We start from the raw sequence: 18,185 nt of genomic DNA, 5'->3' as shown, positions 1-18,185 counted from the left end.
GGAAGTACCCGGTAGGAGTGAGGAGGAGCCGGAAGTTAAGGCGGGGAGGGGGTGGGGGTGGAGGGAAAAGCAAGCCAGGAGGTGCTGCTGCCGCTTCTAGTAGTTTCCAGGCGCTGCCGGGCGGCTGGGACCGAGCGGTCCTGAGGCTGTGGCTGCGGCTGCTTGGGAGCTGGTAGCGGTGCGATAAGTGAGCTGATGGCCAAGTGGGGTGAGGGAGACCCACGCTGGATCGTGGAGGAGCGGGCGGACGCCACCAACGTCAACAACTGGCACTGGTAAGGGCCAGCAAAGACAGGCCGCAGGAGCACTGCTTCCAGGCTAGGGTTTGGGGGTGCCTGGGACCTTGGCGTGTGCAGATCTGGGGCCCAAACAGCCCTGTCCTGGGGTTGGGCGGCGGGTCCCTCCTGTAGCCGGGGTCCTCTCCATCCCTCGCCACCCTCGCGGTGCGGTGTGGGCGAGGGCGAGGGGGTTCGACATAGACCGCAGAGTCCCAGAGGAGGAATCGCAGAGCGAACAGAACAGAGCGCCCTAGTTGCTGCATCCAGGCTGGAGCCCGGAGATACTTCCTACACGTGGCCGCAGGCGTCCTTGAGATCCAGACCCCTGCCGATCGTGTGGGGAGACAGCTGGGGAGGTCTCGGAGCCCCAGGCGCGGTGGTTACTGTTGTGTGGGTTACGGTGAAAGTAAAAGTCATAGGGGACTGCCGCCTCCGTCCAGCGGGAGACGCTTTGGGACGTGATCTGCAGGGCGCTTGGAGCTTCGGGATGCTGAACGCGGTGCATGCAGCCTCTCACCCGGAACTGTTAAGTTCTGTTGTAACTCCAGGTTGCCGGGCAGTCAGGATTTTACAGCCTAGCTGTTCTTAGAAGCTTCTTTATCTTTATGAAATCTCGTAGAAGCAATGTTGTTTGGAGCGCAACTGAACTTTACTCAAAACTATTTTTTTTTGTTTTACTCAGTTGCTGCTGTTTTTTGCTTACATCGCTTTAATAGACGGGCAAAGAATTGATTTTCCGCTCTTTTTTTTTTTTTTTTTTTTTCTGACCCTGTCCCCTCTTACACAGTGGACTTTGTGACACTGTTTGGAGGACATAGAATGTTTAGGGCATTTAAAGCAGTCTGAATAAGACGGGTCAGAACACTGCTAATGAGGCTGGCATTGTTGGGGTTTTTTTTTTTTTATTTACTGGGGCTCTTAGTGAAATGCTTGCTCTCCTGGCTTCAGCAGTGTGGTCACAGCTTTCCTCTTGGCCAGATGGGGGCGCCATGTTAATAGTCAAGGATCCTCTGACTGAGACTGGAGAGAACAACTTACTTAGCACTGGTTTGTTACAGCATCTGCCATTGTCCACAGCTCACCACCCTTTGGCTTCCCCAGATGGCCTGCGTGTGGACTCGCTGGGGTAGAATTTAGAGGGTTCGTTGGTATTGGTCTTTTCTGCTTCCTTTAACCTTGCACTTCCTTGCGGCATGAAAAGTGTGTTGTCGTCGTGGTCCCCACCCCCGTGAAGGCTACCCGTCTCTGCTTCTGTTTTGCAGGACAGAAAGGGATGCTTCCAACTGGTCCACAGAGAAGCTGAAAACTCTGTTCCTGGCCGTTCGAGTAGAGAATGAGGAGGGCAAGTGTGAGGTGACAGAGGTGAACAAGCTTGACGGAGAGGCTTCCATTAACAACCGGAAAGGCAAACTTATCTTCTTCTATGAGTGGACCATCAAACTCAACTGGACAGGTAAGGGCCAGCCAGGCTGTCAGAGACGAGGTTAGCTCGGTTTCTGTCGCTCTTCCACTTGCTGGAGAGGAGGTTCTGAGCAGTGACAAATCTCGAAGGGAGGAGACAGTGCTGCTTGGGAGAAAAGCAGTTTTGGGGTGCTGCTGGGGGACACCAAATGTGTTTAGTTGCTCTCAGAGTTTCATCGGTTCCCACCAGTGAAGTGACGGGGCACTGGATCTTTGGACCTTGTTCTGTGTTAGGATTCATAAGGTGATAGAGTCTCAGGCTAGTTTATTTTATATGTGTCTTATGAATGATTTAAGAGGGAGGGGGTTTTCGTTTGTTCTCTTTTAACTTCAGTCACTTTCTAACTCCAGTTTGAATCTTACCATGTTAGACCACTGTACTATTGTAGCTGATAAGTATTTGGATGTAGAGTCAGTTTTGTCATAATTAATGTGTGTTCCTAAAAATCAGTGCACTATGCAACAGTCATGCAGTAAGAAGCCACAAGGTTTATAGAGAGGATAGAATTGGGAATACGGTACCTGATGGGCGGTGGTGGTGCACTCCTTTAATCCCAGCACTCAGGAGGCAGAGGCAGGCGGACCTCTGTGAGTTCGAGGCCAGCCTGGTCTACAGAGCGAGTTCCAGGCCAGCCAGGGCTACACAGAGAAACCCTGTCTGGAGAAAAAAGAAATAGAGTAACCATCCGATGTGGTGATATGTGCCTGTAGTCCCACCAATTGGGAGGCTGAGGTAGGAAAATGGCTGTGAGTTCTGAAGGGAAAGGGAAAGAAACATACCTTCAAAAAAACATCATCGGGCTGGAGAGATGGCTCAGTGGTTAAGAGCACTGACTGCTCTTCCAGAGGTCCTGAGTTCAATTCCCAGCAACCACATGGTGGCTCACAACCACCTGCAATTAGATCTGGTGCCCTCTTCTGGCCTGCAAAGACACATGCAGGCAGAACACTGTATACATAATAAATAAAATTTAAAAAAAAAAAAAAAAAAAAAAAAAAACAAAAACAAAAAAAAAACATCATCAGTGACACGATTTTAAAATGAAGAAGTTGGAGTGGAGAGACTGGAGTTTGGTTCCCAGCACCCACATCCTGCAATTCACAGTCATCTAGAACTCCAACTTCAGAGGGATCTGGTGCCTCTGGCCTCTGAGGGCCCTTGCATACAGGTGTGCTTATACGTGCACGCATACACACACACACACACACACACACACACACACACACACACACTTAAACTATAGAAACTAAGAATTGATAGTAGAGTTTTATTCATGTGATGAGTATGAAGTACATGTATACTGTAATCGGGATGGTTTTTCTTTGATTGAAATTTCATTGTGTTCGTGGGCATCACAGGGATTGCAGCTTGAAGGCTCTTGTGAGATCCTGGAAGGGAGGTCTTCTGAGGCAGAAGGATCATCACACCAATGGCACGTTACCTGACAGATGTTTTGAGATATGAACTTTCATTTATTTCTGTGCATCTCTTCACCTGGTTATAGTTTTCTCTGTTCACTTCTTATTTCTCAATGATGAACTCACATAGAAGCAAATATGAAATAGCTATGAACAAATTGTTCCCTAACATATCAGTCATATTGGGTAAATGCTTGTTTTCAGAACAGCTGTTCAAACTGAATTGATGCTCCTGGCTACCCAGACAGGCTCTGGGAGAACTGAGCTACTACCTGATTTGTGTAGCTCTGGGGGCCATGCTGTAATGCCCTGTTAGATCTTTCCATGGGGTGAGACATCGGGGTGCTGATGGTTGCTTCTGGCATTTGGCACTCTCTAAGGATAGAGGGGCAGCTTAGAATGGGGGTTAAAAGAAGCTGTAAGTGGACAGTGTTCCTGGCAGGGCCTTCCTTCCCTGCAGAGGAGGCGGCTAATGGAATTGCATTGCTTTTGACAGGTACCTCTAAGTCAGGAGTGCAATACAAAGGACACGTGGAAATCCCCAATTTGTCTGATGAGAACAGTGTGGATGAAGTGGAGGTTTGTGTTTCCTCACTCCTTATCTGAGTCCTCCCTGTCTGAGTAGTCACAGATGAGAAAAGCGGTCATCCCCCACCGTTCATAGTCAAAGCTTAGGCTAACCATTCCAAAGCCCAATCTGAGATGAGTCTAAGGCTATGTGGTGCCTTTGGAAACAGTGTCTGCTTTGGCCAGGGAAATGGGTTGTAACATTAGCCATCTCTGCCCTGGCAGAGAGGAGTTGAGAAGGGATATTGTTGGGGATTGGACAAATGTGGCAGCTCCACACCTTTCCTTTGGAAATGTCAGCGGTTTCTTGATTGCTCCTTAAATCATTTTATCACCTGCTTTTGATCTCCCACTCAGATTAGTGTGAGCCTTGCCAAAGACGAGCCTGACACAAATCTCGTGGCCTTAATGAAGGAAGAAGGGGTGAAACTTCTAAGAGAAGCAGTGGGGATTTACATCAGCACCCTCAAAACAGGTATCCTTTTAGAACTCTGCCTGAGGAGGCTGTCTTCCACTGCCAGACCTTGACTGAGGGCCTGGACTGCCCTTCCCCTGGCAGATGGGTAATGATGGGGGGTGAAGTTGATCTAAAAGCTCCGAGTTAGAGGAAGATCCTGAGCTGTGTTGTCTAATGGAGTTGGCTGTCCGGCTAACCCAAGTGAGATGTGCTGGGAGTGTGAAATACACAGTGGATTTTGAGACAGTGCCAACAAAAAAGTGTAAAATATCTCAGTTTAAAGATTGATAGCCATTGAGCTGGACGGTGGTGGCGCACGCCTTTAGTCCCAGCACTAGGGAGGCAGAGGCAGGCGGATCTCTGTGAGTTCGAGGCCAGCCTGGACTGCAGAGTGAGTTCCAGGATAGGCTCCAAAGCTACACAGAGAAACCCTGTGCCGAAAAACCAAAAAAAGAAAAAAAAAAAGATTGATAGCCATTGAAACGATAGTTATGTTAGAGTAACGTTAGCTAGTATGATTAGGTTAAATATACTAGTAAAACTTTACCTTGAACATTAACTTTCATGTTACTACTGGAAATCTTAAATTATGTGTAAGACACTCGTTTCCATCAGCAGCTCCGATCTAAAGTAATCCTGGACTGTTGCTGGTCCTCCTCCAGGAAGTTGACATGGTTAGAAGCAGAGGGGTTAGCCCAGATGTCCTGGGGGACTCCACCTCTGCCACATCCTTCTGATCTTGGTGTTGGAGTTTATATTATGACCAGCCTTGAAATTGATCATTTTTAGTGAGAACCGAGACTCCAGTGTTGTGACTCGTGAATCTCTTGTATAGTAGAGACTAAAGACGTTGTAGTGTTTCCATTGTCATCAGGGGTTTAAGCTTTTTAAGATAATGCTACTGTGTTCTGTACACTGAGATAATCTGTTGGGCATAAACTAAAGGGAGAGAGAGAGAATGCAGGCTTTTCCTTAATTCTGGTTATGACAGCTGTTTGTCTCATGTCCTGTGTCAGCTAAGCAATTAATGAGGAGTTTGTCTTTGCAGAGTTCACTCAGGGCATGATCTTGCCCACAGTGAATGGAGAGTCCGTAGACCCGGTGGGTCAGCCAGCACCAAAAACTGAGGTGTGCAAGGTAAGCAGTGTTCCCAGGTGATGCAGTACGCACGCCTTCTGCAGAGGGAGAGGAGTGACCGCCGCCATGTGCCACATCAGCTTTTCTGTGTCCCCGACTCCAAAGCCAGAGCAGCCCGTGTGTGTGCTTTCTTAGAGAGACTGCAATATATAGTTTGCTCTCAGTGTCGTAACCTGGTACAGTTTTATTTTTACATGTTTATTTTTATTTCTGAACTTGTCTGTATGTTCACCAAGTGCCCTTGAAGGCCTTTCAGAGAGGGGTGTCAGATCTCCTTCAACTGCGATTGCAGGCAGTTGTGAGCCACCTAGTGGACGTGCTGGGAATGAACTCTGCGACCTTTGCAGAACAGGCAGTGTTCTTAACCACTGAGCCATCCCTCCAGTCTCCTAACCTGTTCTTTATTGGTTGATAGTGGACCCCTGGAGCAGAGAGAAGCCATCAGGGACAGTGAAATGTGGCTTGTGATTGAACGTAGCACCAGTCAGCTGCTCTTAGCGTCATTTCTAACTGGGGAGTTGGCATTTCGTACTTGGATGTTGAGGATCTCGTCCCAGGGTTAGGCTGCTACCTTCATCCACAGGAAACTCATTCATCTCACTCTGCCTGTGGAGCAAGTGCATGTTTTATCTAGAGCAGATCCTGGGGGTCCCGACTCAGCTCCTGGTTTAGAGCCCTGCATCCTTTTGTCAACAAGCACAGTGAAGAACACTCCAGAAAGAGCTGCATCCAGCCTGCTTGCTTTTTCTGCTTCCTTTTCTTGTCTTTGTCTCTCTGTCCTTTACTTCCCTCTTCCTTCCTTTCCTCTCTTGTCCTGGGGTGAATCCCAGGGCCTTGCGGATGTGGAGCATCTCAGGCTGCTGAGCTGTGCCCTCAGCTCCCCTGTCCAGTTATTTCAGGATGGTTCTGTTGGAGAGTTACACCGAGCTCTGAAATGCCTAAGATTGACTTGTCCTTTGTCTGATGGGTTTTGTGATAAGTACAAGAGGTCTTGTACTTCCTAGGGGCTGGGGAGATGGCTCTCAGGGAATCCAGTGATCTATGCAGGTACCACATGTGGCATACATTCACACACACGTACACTCTTTGTAAAGATCCTAGAGTGGAAGTCTTCAGTAAGGGTGTTTCTGGAAGAGTTCTCCTGTGACGGAAACATGTACATGCACAAATTCCCTTTAACCCCTTGGACTAATTAGCTTTGGGGGCGCAGGCTTCTGGGCGAGCGAACGGGTTGTCCCTGCAGCTCTGTTGACTGAGATCTCACCAGCTCTGAAGTCACCCCTTTTCACCCCCTTCATAGGCGAAGGCTGCTCCTTCAAAAAGCCAGGCCAGACCTGTTGGTGTCAAAATCCCCACTTGTAAGATCACCCTTAGAGAGACCTTCCTGACCTCACCAGAGGAGCTCTATAGAGTGTTCACCACCCAGGAGGTAAGTGAGCGTGCCATCGCCCCAGGGCCCTAGCGTGCAGGGCTCTGCTGCTAAGTGGACTGGGAAGGCCTCTCACACCAGCAGGGGTGGAGGGCATCTTCACACACACTCACATTTTTCTCTGTCTGTACTAGTTGGGGGGCATGTCAGCAGGAGCCACTGCATTCTGTTAGAAGAGTGAATGGGGTGGGGTGGGGTGGCTCAGTGATACAGCACTTGTGTACTGGAAGGGAGGAAAGCAAGGAAAGAAAAAGTATGTGCCTGAAGTAATAGCATCATGGATTCAGAATTCCTGAGGTCAAGCCTGGTCTGTAGAGGACCAGAACAGAGGGAGACCAGAACGTCCTCCCGGGCAGAGTGAAATCTGCAGGGAAGAGTTGAGGAACTGCCCTTGGCCGGAGTTCCATTGAGAGCCATGCATCTTGTCCCAATCCCTGCTTCCCTGCAGCTGGTCCAGGCCTTTACCCATGCTCCCGCGGCCTTAGAAGCAGACAAAGGTGGGAAGTTTCACATGGTCGATGGCAACGTCACTGGAGAGTTCACTGATCTGGTGAGTCAGTCCTACCTCTTCCAGCTTGTCACCTCCGCTCGGTTAGATTCATGTGTGTCTCCATTTTCTGGGCCAAACTTCAGGCCTCTGTGATACTTTCCAAACAGTGCTGTAGTTTGAGTTTTCTTGCAAGTGACACAGTCACACACACAAAGGCAGGTGGCTTGCCCGGCAGGGCTGGGTGCACTGTGGCCTCTAGACCGAGCTCCTGATTGTTCCAGGTCCCTGAGAAACACATTGCTATGAAGTGGAGGTTCAAGTCGTGGCCAGAGGGTGAGTAAGGCTTGCTGCTGCCGTCCCCAAACACTGCTCTCCCTGTTTAAACTCGTCCAGGAACTCTGGGTCTGAAAACCCCCTTCCCCTAGGGCACTTTGCTACCATCACCTTGACCTTCCTTGACAAGAACGGAGAGACAGAGCTGTGCATGGAAGGCCGGGGCATCCCTGCTCCTGAGGAAGAGCGGACGCGACAAGGCTGGCAGCGGTACTACTTCGAGGGCATCAAACAGACCTTTGGCTATGGCGCTCGCTTGTTTTAGGGCCAGCAGCAGGGGTTCCAGCCTGTTCGACACTTGAGTCCAGCCCGTTCATGAGGGGTTTGTGACTCACAGGATTGCACCGTCCCGACTGCTAACTTGGGGCCGGGGCCCCGCCCTTCCACATATACCTTGGGTTTGTGCATGTTTTCTGCTGGGTGGGATCTGAGGGTGATTCTCTTTTATGTGTACATACGCTAAATAAACAGATTTTAAAAGCATGCATTTCTTACCATCTGTGTTGACTGGGAGCCGAGTGTTCTGTTCCGTGAAGAGTTTGAATTTGAACAAATACATAAAGTTTGAAGCCTCTCCTATAATCCCAGTATTCAGGAGTGGGAAGCAGGAGGATTAGGAGTTCAAGGCTAACCTGGACCATATGAGACCCTATCAGTTGTGGGGCTGGAGAAATGGCTCAGTGGTTAAGAGCACTGGCTACTTTTGCAGAGAATGGGGGTTCAATTCCCAGCACCCACCACACAGCTCACCACCACCTGTCACTCCAGTTCTAAGGGGTTTGATGCCCTCTTCTGGCCTCCTGCATGTATGTGGTCTCCATAGACAAAATACAGGCAAGACACCCATACACACAGAATGAAAATTTGAAAAGCGCAAAGGGGGGCGGTTGATGACAGCAGGATTCTTTTTTTTTTTTTTTATGGTTTTTCGAGACAGGGTTTCTCTGTGTAACATTCCCAACTGTTCTGAAACTTGCTTTGTAGACCAGGCTGGACTCAAACTCACTGAGATCCATCTTTTTTTGTTGGGGGGTAGGGGGGAACAGCAGGACTCTTGAGCTAGTTTATTTTCACACTTCCTTCTTAGCACACGGGAGGGCTGGCACTCGAATAAACGGCACTAACGAAGTACAAGATGGTGGAGATGGGTCTTGGACTCTGACCCCTCCACAAAGAGGTGACCGCAGGTGCAGGTGGTGTACAGAGATGGAGATGACCAGTGGTGGCTTCATAGAGAGCTGCTGTGTCCCAGACCTCACAGTCTGCTTCCATTGACTGTCTAAGCTCCATAAAGCCCTGGGATACCCGGTCACCCATTTCATAAAACTTAATCCTTGAACTTCTTTTTCCTCTGCTTTGTTTCCTGTTTTGTTTTGTGTTGTTTTTAAGGCAGGATCTTGCTACATAACACAGGCTGGCCTTGAACTCGGCCTCCTGAACGCAGGAATTGCAGAAGCCTACTGCCACGTGATCCTTTTAATGCATGTTACATATTTGCCTCTGGCTTCTTAGGTTAAGAGCCCAAATCCAACAGCCAGTGCTGAACATGGCTGACATTTAGAACGCAGGCTATAACCTCAGAGCTGGTGCTAACCTTGGAGCTGCTGCCTGGCCCGAGTTGGTCCCCACAGAGAGTCGGATGCACCTCCTGTATGGTATTCTCCCTCCTGGAGTAGACAGTCCCAGGCCTCTTAGTATTCCACCCTGAAAAGGAGGAAGGAATCCACGTCCTTTTCGTGCTGAGCTCCAGGCCCAAATGCTGTGGGAGTCCTTTCCAGTGGGGTCCACATGGCAGGAAAAGTGAACTGAGCATCAATAACTCCTAGCCGAGCCTGCCCCAGCTTACCCCCACCCCAGCATGAATCAGCGCTCTGTTAAGACAGCTACTCATCTCCCATTTCATTAGTGCTGAGGCCTGCAAGCTAAGCCTACATGACTTGGCAGAATTTTATAGTTAAAACAAGATCAGTTCAGATCATTGTGACTTAAATTATTCAGATAAGCGCTAGACTAATGCATCTAATTTGGCATTCCATCCACCTGCAAGGGACATAGAAGACACTTGACAGAGACCTTGGACTCCACCTTAAATCAATGAGCCCTTTCTAATACAACACAAAAAACCAGAGCCACCTCTGTCTCTCTGTTTCAGAGTGCAGAAAAATGGGAAGGGATGACGCCACCTTCGTGTAACCGAATGCAGCAGTGTGCCTGTCGGGTGCCATGCTTCATATCCCCAGTCAGCTCCTGCTGTGTCACTAGTAACAGCCATTTGATCCCAAGATGCCCATGGTGAAAAAGAAAACCACCAACTTGTTTTGAATAGTGAATATTCCACTTCCCAGCCGACTAGGCCAATGTCCTAGTTTATACATGTCTATAAGTAACATGGGTTAACAGGTACCGTGTGAGACCATGCAAGGTATGGAGTGGGGCATGATAGTGTGAACCTATGATCGAAGCTCTCAGGAGGCAGAGGCCGAAGGATCACCACAATACCAGGGCCACACTGATCACACTGGTCCCAGACAGGTCTACGTAGAGAGTAAGTACCTAAGGTTAACCTGAGCTGGCTACAGAAGGGACCCTGTCTTTAAAAACTAACTAACTAAGGATGCACTTGGTAACACCTAGTGTCTGCTGACTTCTAGACTCACGACCAACCTCAGCTATTTTCCCTTAACTCAAAATGGATACTATGGGCTGGGTGGTGGTGGCACACGCCTTTTTTTTTTTTTTTTTTTTTTTTTTTTTGGTTTTTCGAGACAGGGTTTCTTTGTGTAGCTTTGCGCCTTTCCTGGAACTCACTTGGTAGTCCAGGCTGGCCTCGAACTCACAGAGATCCGCCTGGCTCTGCCTCCCGAGTGCTGGGATTAAAGGCGTGCGCCACCACCGCCCGGCCTGGCACACGCCTTTAATCCCAGCACTCGGGAGGCAGAGGCAGATGAACTCTGAGTTTGAGGTCAGCCTAGTCCACAGAGTGAGTTCCAGGACAGCCAGGGCTACTCACAGAAACCCTGTCTCAAAAACAAACAAACAAAACATACTATGACATACTGGTTTAGTTCAGATGGCCGTCCCCAGAACAACGGGTTTCCATACCTTAGGGTCACCTGGGAAAACCTGTTCAATACAGAATCTCAGACTTCACCTCTATAGAGATTTTTACTTTCTTTTCTTTTCTTTTTTTTTTTTTTTTTTTTTTGGTTTTTCGAGACAGGGTTTCTCTGTGTAGCTTTGTGCCTTTCCTGGAACTCACTTGGTAGCCCAGGCTGGCCTCAAACTCACAGAGATCCGCCTGGCTCTGCCTCCCGAGTGCTGGGATTAAAGGTGTGCGCCACCACCGCCCGGCGAGATTTTTACTTTCTAAGTGTCGATGCATGGCCCACACATTTGCATTTTCATGTCTTAGCTCACTCTAGTTGTCAGGGTTTTGCTTTTTAGAAGTACTTCAAACATGAAAAAAAAAATCTACCTGTAGGAGAGGAAGCAAGGGGCATATCCGATCTTTGGGAAGCTTTGAAGCATCCTACGTCTGTGCTGCCGGCTCTTTTCAACTTGACCTGTCCTGCCTAGCCTAGGGGCCTGCGTGAAGCAAAACAGAGAAGAGGAAACAAAACCAGCTTGGTGGCTGGGGCTCCACGGTGACAGTATTCACGGGGTTGGTATTCTTGCTGGGCATGCAGCTGGCCGAGTCAGAAAGGTGTGCGACGTGAGGCTGAGCTGAAGAGGAAGAGCCTTCTCTGATTTCAAGGCCTCCTGGGTCTGACACTAGCCACTCCTAAACTGTCCCTTTCATGGGTTCAGTGACACACACACAGACCCCGTCATTGGTGCTTGTCCCCCTGCACAGGTGTTCCGTAAGCCTGCAGCCACCTGCACAGGGTCTCTTTCTCCTTAGCACAGCTTGAATAAACACCTAATTCACAGCGGATCGGCGACTCCCCCTGCAAGCCTCCCTCCCGGGAACCTCTCTTTCCTTTCTTCAGGTTTCTCTCACCTGGGGCTTGACGTGGAAGCAATTTAGCGTGGCATTTAGAGTCCACTAGACAACCACTGGGCATTGATTAGATTTGGATGATATTTAAAGTGCCAAGATAAAAATTCTACTAGAAAGGAGCTGAATGGGCAGTGCCTATGGAGAGACGCTGGGATGTTTGGTTTTTTGTTTTGTTTTTTTAAAGTTTCTGCTAAAACATAATTAAAAGGAGCAGAAGGTGACAGACCATGCCTGTGGCCCCAGCTATACAGAAGCTGGAAGAGGCGGATCACTTGCACTCAGGCGGCCAGTCTGGACAAGCCAGAAAGACCCCAGTTGGACACAAACAAAACAGTCCTGTGCTCTGGATGTGTTACCGGGGCTTGAATCCAGGTTTTCATGCATGCTAGGCAGGTGCTCTACCACTGAGCTACATCCCCAGGATCTATTGTTTTGTTTTTTGGGGGGACCAAGTCTCGATAGGTAACCCAAGATGCTCTCCTGGCCACCAGTGTTTTCAGCTGTTCGGCTCTCCTGCTCCCCTTGAGCCTGCTCCCAGCATTTCCAAGCCTGTCAATCACACTTTCCTGCAGGACCATGGGCAGAGCGGGGAGGGGTCCTCTCAGCACAGACACATCCCGCCCGGCTGCCCCTTCAGGCTCTTAAATGACCAACGGTAATGTCTACCTTCTCAGTGGTGAACTTGTTCTTGGTCCCCAAGGGCAATTTTATTAGAACGTGAGGAACTAATATCTCTACCTCCTGAATCCATTCACGTTGGTAAGTTACTTTGATGTATAGACAGGGAGATAGTTTAAAATCCACAACCCAGCCGGGCGGTGGTGGCACACACCATTAATCCCAGCACTCGGGAGGCAGAGGCAGTGGATCGCTTGAGTTCGAGGCCTGCATGGTCTACGGAGTGAGTTGCAGGAGAGCCAGGGCTACACAGAGAAACCCTGTCTCAAAAACCAAACAAAGAAACAAACAAAAAAACCCAACCAAACAACAACAAAACCCCTCATAACCTTCCTGTCTCAGCCTCCCAAGGGCTAGGATTATAGGCACGCACTCAACTCCTTAGGGAACAGAGAAGAGGGAACCTGGCTCCCACCTGAAGACCTGAGACCCTCTGTTCCGACCCACTAATATTCTACTTGCACCGGAACATATTTAGATTGATGTTTGGACCCAGACAAAGATATACCCTGCCATAACTCTGCCTTTCCCCGAAATGTTAGGGATGACAGTGGGGTGTCTGATAAGGGTACAGGCTACGGGAAAGTACAGATGCACCTCTCATGTCAGGTTGGTCCCCTTCCAAGCTAATCTCTTGGAGAAAAGAGGTGCCACTTCCCTGCAGAGTAAATGCGGTTTACCTGTGCATCGCAGATTTGGAGTTCTGGGCCTGTGGGTCTAGCCAGCTGCTAGACAGGCTCAAAGGTGGCCTGTTCTGGGTGCGAGCAGGCATAACTAACGGCGAGAGTCTGGTCCCTGCATTCAGGAAGCCCCAAGGGCAGCTGCTTTAGGAAAAGGAGTTGGCTTGGTTATCGCAAGCCCAGCCAAGAGGAGTTTGACCTGGGCGATAAGCAAGGGCCTCCACACCCTCCCTTCTTCCAGACCCCAAATCCTTTCTCAAACAGTGTGTGAAAATAAAGTGCTTTACTGCCGAGGATCCTAGGACAGCTTCCGGACAGCTGTGGAAGGGGCTGGAACTCAAGTCCCCTGCCAAGTCCTTTTGGGGGGATTTGTGAATGGAGACAAAAATATTGGGGCTTCAAACATTTCAGCTCCAGAGAAGACAAAGAAGTGCGCGTTGGGGGCGGGGGGGGGGGGGATGAGAAGAGCCTGGGAAGAGGCACAGGTGTGTTGGGAGCCAAAGGGCACATCTCCGGACCCCAAGGCCAATTCCTGTGCTTCGGGTGGCGCCATGAGGGAGCTGTAGGTGGGCCGCTGCTGTGGGTACTGACACCACACATCGAACACTGGGACTGCTACGACAAGCACATGACACCCTCCCGAGCCCACCCCTAGTTCTGAGCCCACCCCCTGCCTGGCTGCCATGGCAGTGGCATCCTGCACATTCCTTCCATCTGGGGACCGAACCAAGGAGGATGACCGGAAACAGCTGGTGTTTCCCTGCCTCAAATCAACGCCCGCCTCGGCTCAACTGTCCTCTCAAGCTCCCATGACCTCACAGCACGGGACGAGGCAGAAGAGGCTGTGCACCACCCATAGACAAGGAGGGGGTGGTCACCCTGGTTCTGCTAGCCCAGCAGACAGCAGCTGTAGGGTCAGATGAAAGGACTGGGTGTCCCCCCTGTCCCCACGCTCTGCCTCAACGGGCCATAGGGTGGGGGGGGTCTGAGGGATTCACAGCAGACCCTGGGAACTTGGGTGCATCGGGAGCATCCTGTCTCAATCCTGAGCAGAGGGAGAGGCAGAAGGGCCCTGTTCTGCAAGAAAGGGGAAAGGGCTCAGGCCAGACTGGGACAGCTCCTCCCCTTCAGACACAGAGGCATTCCCTCACACACCCTCCAACTTTCTCACCAATCCTTGAGATACCTGGGCTCTCCTGACTCAGGGTCACAAGAGGGCCCGAGGGCCTCTCAGATGCACCCTAACCCTTGCCCGGTGCCCAGCAGGGGCAGGGCGGGGCAGAAGGACCATTCTCTAATCCCTCTTCAGTACTCTTTGGCTTCCTGCAGCTGGGCCAGGTACTCTTCCTCGGGCGGGTTGTCCGCGCAGGCCCGGCCATTGTTGGGGGGACGCACGGTGTGGTAGCGACTCCAGTCCCCCTTGCACAGGATCCAGGGCAACCTGTCTACCTTGAAGTGCAGCTCAGGTGAGAAGTCGGTGCTGACGAGGTCCGGAGCTCCAGCCCCCTTGCCTCGGGTCAGCAGTCGACTGCCTTCGTCATAGCAGCAGTGCTGGGCGGCCAGGGTGCTGCTCTCCCCCGACAGCACGGAGCGAAGGCAGAAGCGGGCTGTGGGCTGGTAGATGTCCAGGCGCTCCCGTGGGCCGCTGGCATCCCGCCACTGGAAGCTGCGCCCCTGATGCTCGTCCCGCAGGCTCACGGCACTGTACACAGCCTCCAGCGGGTACGCGCAGGGGCAACTGGGCAGGTCCTGGAGTACTTGGCTCAGGTACCTAGCTAGGAAGTCACTCTTGCAGTTCAGCCACTTCTCACAGCTGTCCACATCTGCAGAGGGTAAGGAGGCACAGGAGAGGGCCGATCAGAGTTGCCTGCCGGGCCCCACGGTAGGGAGGAGGCTGATCAAGGTCAGTCACGTGGAGGAGAAGAAAGTCCAAAGGCATGGCTCAGGGGGGCCTCTGGGTCAGAAGTAGGACTCAAGAAAGATACAAGCGCAGAAAAGGGACACCCCACACCATCCGGGCACCTGAAGCAGGAAGCTATGTCTCAGAAGAGACATTAGCTTTGGGCTGGCAGCCCTCTGTGGGACACTGGCATCATCTCTTTAGGTTCTGGGCTGTGGGAAAGATCTTGGGATCACGGAAGGGGGTTGGGATAAGTGGGAATGTGACAGGGACAAGGTTTTTTGTTTTTTTTTTTGTTTTTTTTGTTTTTTTTCTGTTTTTGTCCTACTAGGCAGGGTCTCAGATTCTAAGCTGGCCTCAAACGCGCGATGTAGCTGAGGATGACTTCGAACTTCTGATCCTCCCGCGTCCATCTCCCAAGTGCTAAGCTTGCTGGCATCCACTGCCATGCCCAGTTTATTCCCTGCTGGGACTGAACCCAGGTTCCATGAGTGCCAGGCAAGCTTTCCATCATCTGAGCTCCATCTCCAGCACAGGACGACAGCTTTGCTTTGTTTTTCATTTTTCGTTTTATGTGCATGGGGGTTTGCCCACACGTATGTCTGTGTATCTCGTATGCGCAGAACCCATGGAGGACGAGAGAGTATGTCACATGCTCTGAGACTGAAGCCCCCATGTGGGTGCTGGGAATGGAACCTTGGTCCTCTAGAAGAACAGCCAGTGCTCTTAACAGTTCAGTCATCTCTCCAGCTCAAAAAGGCGACAGGGTTTTTTGGTTTTTTGGGTTTTTTTGGTCTATTTGTTTGAAACAGGGCTTCTCTGTGTAACAGCCCTGGCTGATCTGGAACTTGCTTGGGATAACAGTTTTTTAATCAAAAAACATTTCAATGTTTTGACTAGTCTGCTCTCCTCCTCCTCTCCTTCCTTCCTTCCTTCCTTCCTTCCTTCTTTCCTTCCTTCTTTCCTTCCTTCCTTCCTTCCTTCCTTCCTTCCTTCCTTCCTTCCTTTCATTCTTCCTTCCTAAAGGAAACAAGGTCTCATGTAGCCAAGGCTACCCTTGAACTAATCTACTTGCCTCCTCCTCCTCCTCCTCCTCCTCCTCCTCCTCCTCCTCCTCCTCCTCCTCTTTCTCCTTCTTCATTTGTTTCTTGTTGTTATTTTCCCAGACAGAGTTTCTCCTTGTAGCCCTGACTACCCTGGGACTCACTCTGTAGATCAGGCTGGCCTCAGACTCAGAAATCTGCCAGCCTCTGCCTCCCGAGTGCTGGGATTAAAGGTATGTGCCGCCACCACCACCACCCAGCTGATTAATTTTTTTAAAAAACAATTTATTTATTCTTATGTTATGTGCATTGATGTTCTGCCTGCATGTCTGTCTGTGTGAGGGTGTCAGATCTTAGAGTTACAGACAGCTGGTAGCTGCCATGTGGGTGCTGGGAATTGAACCGGGTCCTCTGGAAGAGTACTCAGTGTTCTCAACCGCTGAGCTATCCCTCAAGTCCCCCCAGCTGATTCATTCTTAACTGCCTTTCTTAGGGCATGGGCCCTTGGTGAGTTGCTCGGCTGTTGTGAGCTTCCTGTGGCTCCCGGATATCCACTGACTCCTCCCCTCTCTCCCTGGCAAAATGGAACCTCAGAGTCTGGCCACACAGACAAAGGGACCCTTTCCTTGCGGCTCTCAGACCTTCACACTGCACTTTGTAGTGCTGTGCTCATGCAGGCCACGTGTCCCCCGGGAGACCTGACCTCTCTGAGGACAGATGCCAGGCCTCCTCCAGGAAGGCTCAGCCTTAGTGTAGGCCCAGGTACATGACACGAGTTCGGGAAGCTTCCATGTCACTTTGTAGAATTTAGACTCATGAGCCATGCCTTTAGGGGTGCAGGTGAGGCCCAGGAGCACCAACAGGGAGTGTGCTGCCAAAGCACGGCCTGTGTCCCCCTGCTGTCATGGAGCATCCCTGGACGTTGGAACCCCGGCTCAGCCTGACAGGTACCTCCCTAGACAGAGTCTGCCAGGGGCCTCCAAAGAATAACCAAGGGGTAGAAGCAGAAGCCCCCTCTCCCCCTTACCCCCAGCATCCCCTAGCTCTGGGGTTCCCATCCAGACCCCCCTCCCTGGTAGGAACCTGGAGATAGGCAAGGATACTTGGTTACAATCTCTCCCTACAATCATAGGAAGGTGTGTTCAGTGACTCCAGCAGCACAGTGATGCCCCGTCCTCCCAAGAGGGAGGCTCCCCGAGACCCAGCAGCAAGGTCTAGCCCCCCTCCCCCACTAACCTGGATCAAGCATATCCGTAGCATTGTGGGCTAGGGGCTGCCACCCCTCACTGGGAAAGCCCAAGGTGTGTTCGTCTTCGGTGCCTTTGGGAAGAGAGGAGGGCCAGGCTGGTGGCGCCCCAGGGCACCTCTGTGCTCCCGATAGATAGGGGAGCCCAGCCCTCACTAGGTTCTCGGTGCCCACAGCATCTGGGACAGGCCTGGGACAGGACCACCATAGGCGTGAGCTTCCCGTGCCCGGCTCCGAAGCCCACCCCTCCTCCACACACCCCGTGTTCACGTTCTCAGGGAGGCCGGCTCACAGGGGTGAGCCGCATTAGCCACGCTTGGGCAGGGGCTGGAGCTCATCTCACCAGGACAGGGGGCCAGGTCGCAGGCCCGGGACTCGGTGGCAGTACAGGCGTAGCCGCAGGGCCGAGTTCTCTGCTGGCTGCCGCTGCGGCAGCTCCCACTGCAGGGGGACCAGGAGCTCCACTCCTCCTGAGGCTCATAGTCTGGGTGGAAGGAAAGGACCAGGATGAGTGTACTCAGCCCCCAGGGCACGCTCGTGCCGATTAGCAAAAGGCGCCCCTTTATCCCTGGCCGATGTACGGAGCATGATCCGATTCCAGCCCCACCCATCCCCTCACGTCCTTGCACCGTGAACAAACAGCCTGTGCAAATGCATTAGGAGGTCCTACGGAGACAGAACAAATTCTAACCACACGCTGTGCCAACACAGGGATCCTTGGGACTAGAAGCCACCAGCCCGCTATCAGTGTGACCATAGGCAAGTCCCTTCTATTTCTGAGCTAGTGATTTTATGTCCATCAAAAGCAAGGAAGCGGGCTGGAGAGACGGCTCAGAGGTTGAGAGCACTGGCTGCTCTTCCAGAGGTCCTGAGTTCAACTCCCAGCAACCACATGGTGGCTCACAACCATCCGTAATGAGATCTGGTGCCCTTGTCTGGCCTGCAGGCATACATGCAAGCAGAACACTGTATACATAATAAATAAATAAATCTTAAAAAAAAAAAAAAGCAAGGAAGAGCGGTGGACAGTTCTTATCTAGCATGCACAAAAGCCCTGGGTTCCACCC

The 18,185-nt window shown here is 51.2% G+C and overlaps 2 protein-coding genes across 3 annotated transcripts; one reads left to right on the top strand and one right to left on the bottom strand.

Annotated features, from left to right (window-relative positions):
- The first annotated feature begins 38 nt into the window (after nucleotides 1–38).
- On the top strand, nucleotides 39–8,054 carry Ahsa1 (activator of HSP90 ATPase activity 1). 2 transcript variants are annotated; one of them, XM_059253206.1, is made up of 9 exons: nucleotides 39–275; nucleotides 1,541–1,731; nucleotides 3,655–3,737; nucleotides 4,083–4,200; nucleotides 5,231–5,319; nucleotides 6,620–6,748; nucleotides 7,197–7,298; nucleotides 7,520–7,571; nucleotides 7,664–8,054. In XM_059253206.1, the coding sequence occupies exons 1-9, from the start codon at nucleotides 196–198 to the stop codon at nucleotides 7,834–7,836; spliced, it is 1,017 nt and encodes a 338-aa protein (XP_059109189.1). In that variant the 5' UTR covers nucleotides 39–195; the 3' UTR covers nucleotides 7,837–8,054. The 2 variants fall into 2 exon arrangements, with proteins under 2 accessions (XP_059109189.1, XP_059109190.1); XM_059253207.1 differs by lacking the exons at nucleotides 39–275; nucleotides 1,541–1,731 and adding an exon at nucleotides 3,151–3,172.
- Nucleotides 8,055–14,151: 6,097 nt separating this feature from the next.
- Ism2 (isthmin 2) lies at nucleotides 14,152–17,907 on the bottom strand. The gene is made up of 3 exons (XM_059253210.1): nucleotides 17,462–17,907; nucleotides 17,109–17,192; nucleotides 14,152–14,752 (listed from the first exon to the last, which is right to left on the bottom strand). The coding sequence occupies exons 1-3, from the start codon at nucleotides 17,727–17,729 to the stop codon at nucleotides 14,235–14,237; spliced, it is 870 nt and encodes a 289-aa protein (XP_059109193.1). The 5' UTR covers nucleotides 17,730–17,907; the 3' UTR covers nucleotides 14,152–14,234.
- Between the last annotated feature and the right edge of the window lie 278 nt (nucleotides 17,908–18,185).

The sequence above is a fragment of the Peromyscus eremicus genome, unplaced genomic scaffold (genome assembly GCF_949786415.1).
Source record: "Peromyscus eremicus unplaced genomic scaffold, PerEre_H2_v1 PerEre#2#unplaced_3392, whole genome shotgun sequence".
In the NCBI taxonomy this organism is placed as follows: Eukaryota; Metazoa; Chordata; class Mammalia; order Rodentia; family Cricetidae; genus Peromyscus; species Peromyscus eremicus.
The sequence above is the reverse complement of the archived record's forward strand: the minus strand, read 5'-3'. Positions and strand labels throughout refer to the sequence as shown.